The 12,199-nt window shown below is 39.4% G+C and overlaps 1 protein-coding gene across 4 annotated transcripts; it reads left to right on the top strand.

The window, feature by feature from the left end:
• Positions 1 to 107: 107 nt before the first annotated feature.
• Positions 108 to 11,360, top strand: LOC119723444 (uncharacterized protein C5orf34 homolog). 4 transcript variants are annotated; one of them, XM_038194107.1, is made up of 10 exons: positions 108 to 282; positions 584 to 806; positions 985 to 1,961; positions 2,192 to 2,398; positions 2,679 to 2,751; positions 2,902 to 3,096; positions 3,427 to 3,572; positions 4,061 to 4,165; positions 4,476 to 4,516; positions 10,969 to 11,360. In XM_038194107.1, exons 2-10 carry the CDS (start codon positions 591 to 593, stop codon positions 11,214 to 11,216), a joined length of 2,208 nt encoding a protein of 735 aa, XP_038050035.1. In that variant the 5' UTR covers positions 108 to 282; positions 584 to 590; the 3' UTR covers positions 11,217 to 11,360. The 4 variants fall into 4 exon arrangements, with proteins under 4 accessions (XP_038050035.1, XP_038050033.1, XP_038050032.1 ...); XM_038194105.1 differs by having other exon boundaries at positions 109 to 282; positions 569 to 890; XM_038194104.1 differs by having other exon boundaries at positions 109 to 282; positions 584 to 890.
• Positions 11,361 to 12,199: the final 839 nt, after the last annotated feature.

Consider the following 12,199-nt stretch of genomic DNA (forward strand, 5'->3'; position numbering starts at 1 on the left):
GCGGAGGTGAGGGATCAGACTATTCTGACCATAAGTTCAAAGGTCACGCATTTAGTCGGGCTCCCAGACGCTGCCAGTACTCAAGGCGTGATGAATGGTCACGGGTGCCTTTTTCCTATCAAAGTGGCGCGTTATTTTGACGTAGGTTTTCGTCTGCTAAAAAGTCCGAAACAAATGCAGACGAGTTCGATATTGTGATACCCAAATTCACTTATTTTTCGACATACTTTACCACAAATTAAGAGTACTCAGTCAATCTGTATATTTTAGAACTGTAATAAGGTAAGTTAATGCACCAAAGAGGCACGGGCAGACAGGTTAAATTGATTGAAATTGGTCGGTCATCCCATCCAGCATGTCCAGGCACTTCGCAAAATTCAATTTCGGGCATTGTATTTCCTGCTTTCGTGCTGCGTCGGCGCGGCGGTCACAAACAGCTTGATAACTCTTCAACGCTGTATTTGAAATATTAAGTGGCCAGTGGGTGCGAGGGAGGGGGGGGGGGTGGTAAATCCTATTTGCACAAAATTTGTGAAAAAAATATGCAAATTGACTTGTGAATTTTTAGAATTTTAATTTTTAGATGAAACATGACTACCCAGCCTCCTGCAGCAGTAACCAGTGTAATAATCTTCACAAATGATGCAACTGAGCTGTCGTTCTCTGACAGCACAAAGCTAGAGCTGTCTCCTTGCGGAGCAAGCTTTGTGTGTCAAAGAGCTGCCAAAAGAGGGCAGCATCCTCTAGATGGAGGAACAAGGATTCAGCAGAGAACGGAGTTTACCACAAGTGAATTCAAAGATAAAGTCTGTCAGGCACTTGAATGTCGGAACCGCTTTGCTGAACAGCCGTATCTCTGCCATCAGTTTTTACCTGATGGTGCAACACTGGTAAATATTCTTCAAGAATTAAAAATACGAGCATTTTGACACTTACGACTTTGATGGCTGTATTCAATGATTCATGTGGCTTTTTTTATTTCAGCAACTTTTTGCAGATATCAAGGCCGTAAAGTGGCCAAAATCCACAGAGAAGCTGCCTGGGGGAAGACAACCAGATGGTTCCGTCAAAGTAACTTCTGTCGACGAGTGTGCTTCGCTGTTGCTGTCAGAAAATAAAGAGGAATTCACTGTTGAGTTTCTCTGTAAGTTGAGTCGAAAAGAATTTCCAAAGAGGACTGCAAAAAAGCATGGGAAGCTTAACAAAAAATCTGAGAGAGAAACAGATGCTGTTGGAAGGCTATCAACTGACTTGCAGTCAGACGTGAACAGGACAGCTGTAAGCAGCTCTTTAAAGCTGTCCCATCAGGACAGCCCTTACTTACAGACTCTAATTCACAGAAAAAATTCACTGAGAAAATCTGAAACCCCTGAGAATCAAAGTCAGCCATCAGTGGATGAAAAATGTACAGCTGGTGCTCATGAGGTGAGTTGCACCTCCCAAGATCATTTGAGCCAAAATCCAGAGATCGAAGAGATTATTGCTATAAAACATGGCTATACATGGGTCATTCAGCATCACACTGTTGAACAGTATCCGGAGTTCTGGAAACATCCATTACATTTGGCTTTAAACTTTGACCCCAAACAGCACACTTGTACCCTTTCTCCAAAAAATGAAACAAACAAGTCCTTTGAAGGGAGTGCAGTGTCAGATATGAACACCAGGACCTCCCAAGATAAAATTTGTTTGACGAGCAAAGTTCTTAGAGATCTCAATTTGAACAAGAAGATAGTGAACTCTGAAACTGAATGCATTGACAAGACTTCTAAAACTCAACAAGAGTCTGTGACTGATGTTGTTGCTTCAACACTGCCTGCTCCACTGCCACTTACCTGTGGGGACAGCCACCGCCATAAGTGGAGGAAGGATGCTGGGGCCAGAGGAGTAGACATCGTGGAAGAAGATGTTCCTGTTGGCCAAAGTATTAAAGTGTGGTTTTCAAATGGAATCATTTACAGGTATGTCTAATAGGCCAATACCAACTTAATATCAACCTATTCAAACTCATTAATGAGCAGCCATAGATAGTCCCTTGATAAATCATTAACATATGTAAATGTAGTTACTTCAGTAAAGTAAATTTCTTAAAGCCTTGATGAGTAAACCGTCTAAAATAAAGTTTTTGGATTAAGTTTGGGTTGCATACATTTTCAAGAGCTCGCCCTATATTTCTTCAACTGAACCCCAGATTGTCAAGGAGTCATCATCCAGCAGTCCACATTTACCCAGGGGATGGCACCCTTATTAAGTCTACTGCTGGGAATGGTGGTTTCTTCAAGCACATTATCCCGCATGATGGAATTCTTGAGGAAAGAATGCTGTGTGTAAGGAGTCTGCCTCCGGATTGTCCTGGAGCCAAGTACTCAATGGCAGGAGTCTTAAGGAAAGCCTCTAGGAAAGTAAAATTCTTCTCATTTAATGCAAAGTTAAAATATTTGTTTGCATACATGTACATTGTAATAAGTTTTCTATGTAACAATCTGTGATGTGTTACGGTATGTTTCGTTTGGGTGTTTCTCTTTAGTTTTTCAGTTTTGAAAGTTTTTTTTCAGTTTAGTTTTTCAGTAATTTTATGGGAGGGGTAGGGGAGGGGAAGGAGTTAGTTTGTACCATATGTAACAATTAACCTGCATATGTTGTATGCTTTTATGTGTTCTTTCCATATTTTCCTGTAGGCTCTTGCAAAATATGATGCAAGCAGATTTGGGTTTGTCTCCATTCCAGAGAGAAGAAAAATGCTGTTGGAAGGTGATGAAAACTTGTCATCTCTTTAAGACATTATTCTGAAGTGGTTTCAGGGCAGTCTTTTCCCTTTAGTTTCATCTTATGAATTCAACTGAAATTTCCTTCAATGTTTGGTTCAGTAACCTTTTGTGTTCCACTATTTCTTACTTCAAGGAAAAGTCTCGCTCCTGTCCTGTCACAAGTCCAAACCCAACTGTTATCATTGAGGAGAGCAAAGTGGAAGGACTCGGCAATTTTGTTGCCTTCTCGAACGGAAGGGTCCGGGTGGTGTTCAATGATCGAACCACTCTTGACATGGAATGGGACTTCAGAAGTCGGGTTGAAGAAAATAAACAAGACAGTCGGCAGGTATATTGCTTTGATGTTGATTCTAATGCTGATATATGCAATCTTTTGACTTCTGCTCAGATATGACGTTAGATCGACCAATCCTATAAATAATTATTAGGAACTTCTGGCTAGTTTCTATCAATCAGTCATTGCGGACTAGTGGCTGACTTTGAACTAATACCTATTACAAGCCAACAATGTACTAATATTACTGGTCACATTACTAAATTTCCTTTTGTTCTTCTCAACTTCAAGTCACGTTTTTAATGGGCAATGATGTGTGGCAAGCAATTATATATGGAGCATAATTAATATCTTGTCCTTCCTTCTTTTATTGCATTTCCTTAGAATCTGCCAGTTAAACATGCAGCTCAAGTTCCAAGGATAAGGAAGTCTATTTTTAAGTCCAGTCTTCAGAAGGGTGTGTGTCAGCTTTTGCTTCCAAATGGACAACACATACTTGTTGCTCTTGAGAATCCACAAGAATACCAGAGGTGGGTGACTTTGATATTGGTGGTTGGAATCCTGGATATTATCAGGAATAAACTTCCCTTGGCAATATTTGTAAAAGCAGTAAATGCAAAAAGTAATAGCTCTTTGTAATCATCCACCTTTATTAAGTTCTTTGGCATCACGCCTTTATCAACAGTCTAGCTTCACGGCTGTACAAATTCTGTTCAGTAAATTTGAAAAGGTTGTTCAAGGGCGGATCTAGCTTTCAGGAACTTGGGGGTCTGGGACTGGGAGCGTGCTCCTCAGAAAATTTTGAAATCTACAATGATGTTTCCTGCATTCTAAGGCAATTCCAGAATAGTTTTAGAAACTTTCGCATTCCCTTTTCGAAAAATATTTTTGGCTTTATTTTGTTAGTCAAGTTTTATAACATTAGTCAGAGGCTGAACGGGGGATTGCCACCCCCGTCTAGATCCGCTACTTTTACCTTTGAAGAGCATCGTTTTCATTGCCCAACCCTTATTTTCAGGTATGTCATGGTGGCAGTAGAATGGGCTACATGGGTGGCAAGCTCTCCAGAGGAAAGAGTTAACTTCTACAAGTTTCTCGAGTCAGACTCCTCCCACCAAGATGGGTAATATATTTAATATCTCGAAAGTAGTTATAATATACAAGGAGAGTATAATGACGAATCTTTCTCGGTGCTTTTTATGATTCTGTCCTATCATCCCATCCCATCCAATCACCTCCCATCCCTTTCTTTTGGCCCCGCCCCATTCTATCCCATCAAAAACCACCTAATTGCTCATTTTTCTATTTCATCAATCAAATTTCAGTAGATACATACAATTACAATGTACATGCAGTTGTAACTCATCGCAAATTGTAAGGGTTTTTTTTACCTACAAAGACCATAATCTGGACCTTTTCTGTTCTTTCTCCAGTGCTGTTCAAACCGAGCTGCAGAAAATTAAATGCTTCGAATGTATCCTTTAAATCGTCAAGCTACTTCTGCCGCCACTACAGCAAACGTAATGTACACGTGCATCCCTTTGCGAGTATTGTACAGTTATTTCATTGTACATGTATAGGAAATGTAATGCTGTCTTCAGATTCTTGTATGGTAAGTGTGGGCGGGCCATCCCCGTGTTTATATGGGGAAGTTTTTATTGTTAGGCAAATTAGGACCCAGTTATATGGGGACTTTCTGCTGTCCCCGTAGCGTCTTCGGTCCCCATAGCGCCATGGGGACAACTCGTGTGTAGTCCCCACAGTTACTGAACAAGAATGTGTGTTACATGTACATGTATTGCGCCCTCTTTAGGTGATCGTAAATGTGAGCTACTATATTAAAGTAGCTACATTTTTATGTATTAATTATTTTGTTAATTTTTTTATATATTCTGGGTTAACAAAACCAAGTCAGCAGCCACAAATGTTTTAAATTTACTAATGCATATATTTATATAGGGTGAGTCAAAAAGAAAATGACCTGGATCTGTTTGTTCCCCTTCTAAAGCAATACCATTTGATACTCGTTTCACACGTGCTTGTTTTTGTGTACATGTATGTTATTTCCGCTCCTGAAAAAAAAAAAGAATTTCTGAAATGGATCCATGCTATCAGATGTCATACTGAAATAACCCATTTTCACAGCTGTCCATAGAATGCTAAATGCTTGGAAGCTATCCAGCTGAGTGAGAACCAGAGATTACGCACAGGCATTCAAATACAAAATAAGATTTTAATAATTTGAGCCGTCGAGACTAAAAATCATTTTTACTGTCAAATTTTGATTTCAAGTGATGTCGCAATAAAGGCAGGCACTGCGCACACCGCCATCTTTTCCGCACGCACATTATTTTGGTTCAAGTGGTGAGAAATTGCCTCAGATCGCACCACAGAGCATCTAGAACTGAAAACGAACCCGCCCCCCCCCCAAAAAAAATTAAAATTGTGCTCTGGATCCGCCATTGACTCCGAGTCTGTTTTCCTTTGCAAGTTTTTGTTCATTCATATCATGTCCATGGTTCATTGTATTTAAAGCTTAAAGGTATTCGTCAATGCGAATCGGTAAGTGATCAGTGGTGGCCAGCTGAATTTCGGGTTACACGTATTTCTGTTCAAATGGGAATAACTTTTTGAATGGAGTATGCATATTACGTGAAATTTTCACAGTTAATAGTCAGTAACATGTACACGTTCCTATGCTATTTTTATGAAACGGAGCAAGACACACATTTTTATTTAACATTTTTTTCCTACGCGATCAGCGGATCACTTTCTTTTCGCTCGCCTATAGGGTACATTGTAGTTATAATTATGTCGTGCCAAATATGCTACACATCACCTTTGTTTAGAAACATGATACCTTCTTAGTTTGATAGGCTCATTAATCCTTGTTTATCCGTGGTTGGCGTCCCAATCAAAATAGAGAGAAAAAAAAACTTCAAAATTTAGGACGACAAACTGCACCATCGGCGTGTTATTATACACGCTCTTTATTTTTCCTCGAATGCGAGTGTGAAGATGGATAACGCTGGGTTTAAGCTCACGTCATCGACAAATTCAACACTATAGTTCAAGGAAAATCCTTGGCAAGTCTGTAGAAGTATAAGCATATTGATTCAAATTCCGCGAGTGATTGTTACGGAATTGTTATCAACGAAGCCCTACATGCACTTTTTTTTTTTTTTTTTAGCCCGGTGCGTTATAGAGAAAGCAATTTAAGGGCTAATTGTTTTCAGTCAGACCAAAGTGTGATGTAAATTTGCCCACGCATTATTATGGCTTTTCTCTATGGCGTGGCTGGTACATGTATAGGCAGAGAAAAATATAAGTACAAAAAAAATGGTAATTTTTTTCCACCATTTAATATGTTTCTCGTGCAGCAATTGCTTTCAGCATGCAGCCAGGAGTTTTTGGAAATCGCCGTGCCGATCGAAATTTGTCGAAATTGCTGGTCCATTAAAACTGGAAGTCGCGATACAATTAATATGATAAATTAGAAGTGCTTAGCAGCTCCAGGAAGTCGCTTCGTAGTAATATAAAGTGTAAACCATAGGCTAAGAGTTTACCCAAACCCTTCTGAAATAACCGAAATTCTGAAAGATTAAATTACACATTGAAACGCTAAGATCCATAGGCCACAGTTGCACTGGTGCAAATTAATGTATAAAGTCTTTGCATTACACGTAAGACACCTTTTCAAGGGTGAAGGCTGTTAGGTATGCTTGTTTTTTTCCTGTTTTTGTCGCAAACACGACACCCCGAGTACATCCGCTATGCACAACAGTGGACCCAGGTGTGCTTGTTGATTACAAGGTACATGTATAGCGCGCTAACAGGCCAAAACATGGCGAACCGCGTTTTAATTTACGTCATTATAACAGTTATATCCGTAAAGAATGAGTGTCATTTCGCCAATGTCATAACGTCATTCGTTTCGCAATTTGGTACACAATGCCTCATTAGTTTTGCGCACGCGATAATTTTTCAGTTTTCTATAAGGCGATGTTTTTTCCTGCTTCAAAGAAAGATAGCAATGACTAATTTTTAATCAGCCAATGCCGCCCACGTGTTCATAATTGGACGGGAATTTTCCCTCCTATTTTTCTCCAAATATTTGTCACAAAAATAAAGAGCCTTAAATAAGTGAGAAAAGGAAAAATGTTGCGCTGTTAGGCTATAATGCATATCGATGAAAACGTTCCTGCTATGACATAGCAAGTGAAACTCAACCAACCAAAAAACAACAACAAGACATTGCGTTTGTAACTTGGACAAACACAAACCCAATCGGACCTATTCTGTGAAAACAAAGGCTGTTCGGAAAATGTTCCGAAAACACCGATCTCACCAAGCAGGTTGGTGTAGCGGAACTTTCCTCGCCTTCCACCACTGTGACCCGGGTTCGAATCCCGCCTGGGCCAACATGTGGATTGGGTTTGCAGTCCCTACCTAATTCCGTTCCCTACCTGATTCCGTTTTATGTACAGCACCGGAAATGCGCATAGAAAAAGCTCGTCTTCCATAAATGGCCCACATTATTTTGGTGAGGCAGTGTTAGCAACACAGTAGGCCTAGAGTAACAGCGATCAAACTCTATTTTTTTTGCTTTTCATAATTTTTCTTTACACACTCATTCAGTGCCCAGTAGTGATAATTGCGGCATAAATGCTGACATCATTTACTGATGTTAGGTGTCCGAATGCTGTGACGTCATCGAAACCGGATGTTAAATGTCAATCGATACATGCAAATAAATCTTGTAATTTGAGGAAAATAAGATATTATCAGTGCTTTTGGTCAAAGGACAAAAAAAAACTGAACTGAAACAACACACAATGCGGCCAATCACCCTGGATTTGTAGCAACAAAATTGTCCAAACCTCTAGTTCCACGTTTGTTTCACTCTATTTACAAATATTGTCGATACAATATTGATATAAATATTATTTAAGAATATCACTGAAACTGCATGTTTTTCTAACAACCAAATACAGAGTGAGTCAATAACAAACAAACAACGAAACCCAAATGTCGGTACCATTGTTTAAAAATGAAGTTCTGCATGTAGCACTTCCAAAATCTAGGATATAAAGGCCCAATTCATAAGCTTTCTTTTAGTATAAGAATCATTCAAATCACTCATGTAATTTTGATTTTACGGAATTTTAAACACAACCACCGTTTTTATAATTCTGTCCACGGATCAACAGAAGGTAAGTGTTCTTTCAGCAAAACGAAAACAAATCACACAGGGATTCGTGTGAATTGTTTTCGTTTTGCTGAAAAAACGCACACCTTTTTGGTGATCCGTGGACAGAACTTTAAAACGGTGGTTGTGTTTAAAATTCCGTAACTTCAAAAGTACATGAGTGATTCAAATAATTCTTGTACTAAAAGAAAGCTTATGTATTGGGCTTCCATATCCTAGATTTTGGAAGCGCTACATGCAGAACTTCACTAAAACACAAGTCCCGACATTTGGGTTTCGGTTTTTTGTTGACTCGCCCTGTATACACGTATAAACTCTTATTTAGTGTACGTGTACATTATGGGCTATGCTTGTCCATAATGAACTCTCCTGATTGTAACATCATCAACTCGTCCCCATCATCTCACAAATTCCTGTTCGATTCCTCTGTTTGCTCAGCTGCACAGATGCCCCATTGTGTACGTCGTTCGTGACATGATAAACTGCTGCACTTGCAAATTCCCAACCCGTCAGAGTTGTCTGTTGAAACATGTGGGTACGTACCCACAAAGTCTGGCTCTATTAACAAGCATCACCAATATTGAATGCCTTAATTTGCTGAACATTTTTCATTCATTCATTCATTCATTCTTTATTATTTTTACCATGCACGTCTCATTGAGATCACATTACACGACCAGGCATAAGTACATAGTTTTAGATATTAAGGCATACTGGTTTTACAAAATATATTCATACACTTTGAGCGCATTATTTTCAAATTAGAGATGATGGAACATTTACAACATGGTTGGCGTTGTAGTTCTCATAAGTATACTTGTGTGTTTAATATTGCGTGGTGTTTAGTATTAGGGTAATTGGGTGCTAAAACTCAATTTTAAAATTACGTATACATCTCTTAAACGCAGAATACCATTGTACAGAACTAAGTGTTCTGGTTGTTGATTTACTTGTTTCTCCTGTGAGATGTACTGAAAACCAATGGCACCATGCCCACTTTCTACCCCCCCCCCAAAAAAAAATGAAGGCGACTAGGCCTAATCTAATTTTTTTTTTTTGGGGGGGGTAGTTTTCATGAGGTTACTTGTTCAGCACATGGAGCATATTCATATATTAAATCTATGTTGCTGTATTGCAACAACTCATTGTGTTACCCTTGCACCACGTGGTACAAAGACAAACCTACTCGAGGCGCGAGAACAAGTGATAAAACTGGCACGGTTCATGACATTGCCATATAACCTCTTTCCAATGTGATCATCCATGCAGGGACTCAACTGTAGGAAAAAAAATAAGAAATGCCACATTTTAATCTGCAGTTGTGACTAGTTATCCCGTATCTATACTTTTCCCCTGGCTTCTTGTGTTACTTGCTAGGTATGTTGCTATGGTATAGACCTAACAACTATGATATTCCTAATGGTCACCTGTAATGATTTTGTTTATACTTTCAACGAAAGGTAAATGCTCGTGCTTCATCTTCTGAGTAACTCGAATAATATCGTTTTTTCTAAGACTCTTCGAGAATGATTCCCTTTGCATTGTAACGTATACTACTTCATTTACTTGAAACCAAAATCCAACTTTGATTCGCTTTGAATTGTAACGCAATTAAACGTATACTACTCAATTTACTTTAAACAAAATTCCAACTTTGATTGATGCATTGATGAGCACCGGTAGTTTGTTCACACCTTGACTCGAGTTTGATAAACTTCCCACGACTCACACACGCAAGAAACTCTTGATGTCTGGCTATAAGACGGCAAGCAAGGTCTCATCCCTCAAATCTTAGCATTCGCGTCTTGTTTTGCTCTCGACTCAGATGATTATCTTCCCCTGAGATGATTTTTAAACTCAAACACCTGCGAAATGAAGTTTGGAAGGGCAAAAAAAGGTACAACCGGGGACTGTACGTGGGCGATTTGACCAAGAATTACCATGGCTAAGCACTTCCAAGGCGAACGCGAAATCTGAAGTCGCGAAATCAGAAGCCGATCAACCGATAGACAATCAGTGCTGCTCTTTCTCAGTTTCTCCTTTCCCCCAATTTATCAGTGTTCCCATTTTTAAATATCAAAACTGCGAATCTGTCGTGTTAGCTGGCTCTCCACAATGCTTAATGTCACAAGAGAGACGCACGATTATTGTGCTTGCCGTAAAAGGGATCTGTATAGATCAACCCACGCAAGTTCGCTGTTTGCGTATTCGGGCAGGTATCTTTATCAAATAATGTATTGTCACTATTGTGCAACACGTCTTGGTTTTTTGTGTGTGTCGTGAAACAATCCCACACATTTTTACAATGGCTGAGTTGATTGAAGGTCACTGGAGAGATAAATTGTACATTATGAAGTCACCTCGCACTTTGACGCAGAGACGATTTAAGATGACGTGTAGCCTGTAGTATTTCGTAAAGTTTCAAATCTGGCATTATAGACACCACGTTATTTAAAGCGCAAATCAGTTTTAAAAGCAAAAATCAACAACAAAGAAACCTGAACTTTTACCAATATAATGTAAAGGTCATGACGTCACATTTTGGTGTAGTGTTTTCTGTTGTGTTTTTGAAATAGGCGATTGAAATCAGAAAATGTTGACGTCAACGTGAATGGATACAGGTACTTTAAAGTGAAATGCCAAGACATTCTTTATTGTTAGATTTTTGTTAGGAAGCAATTTCCTCGCTTGCTTTCCTTGACTTGAAATTATCCCAGATATTCTTGAACACAGCCTATCGCCTGGTGGTGGACAGCAAACCCAAGAGACTAAAGCCATCAATCGAACCATCGGTCCTTTGACCAAGGATACTCAAATGATGACAGGTGTAGCAAGCTGGAGTTCGCTTCAACCGACTGAAGATGGATCTTCCCTTGCGGACCCAACCCCGGACTTTGTAAGGGACGCGCTGCGGAGGACCAGTCATACAATCCGAAACATCGACTCTGTTCTGGGAAAGCTCTGAGAAATGGAAGTTGCACTTCCGATCGTACCAGATCGGGATCTCCTGCAGTATGTTAATAAAGGAATAGATGTGTGTTTGGCCAGTTTTAAACACTTTGTTTGAGACCAGTTTGGAGTCTGGACGCTGATAATGATCCGAGCTGAAGACGAGCGTCCAGACTCCAAACCGGTCTTAAACATAGTGTTTAAACATTTATTCCCATTCATAAATAGCTTTTTGTGTCAAACAGTCAAAACAAGTCAAAAAATTTGAACAAAGGGAATGATATCTTTAAAATTGTGTTTGATTATCTAATGTGTATTTGCATTAAACCTTGAATGCCGTTGTCCTTAAACTTCTACTGCTTCGATTTCGAATGATCAGTCGACCGACAATATTTTGATGGCAGGTAATTAATTCTGTCAAATTGTTCGAAGTCGATATAATAGTGCTAAGTCCCCGTGGTGATATCGTGCTCCGCATTACATTATGTAGCCTACACCACACCGTTAATCAATGTGAGCAAACGCCTGGAGGCCTCATGAGGTGTTACAGCGTGGTCTTTTTTAATCCATTTCTCTTGAAATATTTAACATGTATAGCAAACTACTTGACCTTACGATTGTTCGGATCTTGTGGTTGCGAAAAGCTTACCAGAGCGTATACATGCTACTGTATCAGTATCAGGGGTCGTAAGCTCTGGGGTTGAGAGGAGGACCCGCCCCAAATCCGCACTTGCTGAACTATATAGTCTACATGGTGAGTCGGAATGATCTGGACCCAAGTTCACCATTTTTTGGTACTCAAATAGACTAGAGTACATTGAGAAAATATATTACCTTGTCTTCCACAGGAAATTTGAATTTTTTTAAATTAGTGACTGTGGTGAGGAGTTATGCCATTTTCATTGAAGTGGCTCATTTTCCAGTCTGCACACGGAATTGGTTTTAATTTTTTTTATGTGTCAATAACTTCAAGTTAGTCAGTCACCATGAGCGAGTTAT

The sequence above is a fragment of the Patiria miniata genome, unplaced genomic scaffold, assembly GCF_015706575.1.
Source record: "Patiria miniata isolate m_02_andy unplaced genomic scaffold, ASM1570657v1 HiC_scaffold_17, whole genome shotgun sequence".
NCBI lineage: Eukaryota > Metazoa > Echinodermata > Asteroidea > Valvatida > Asterinidae > Patiria > Patiria miniata.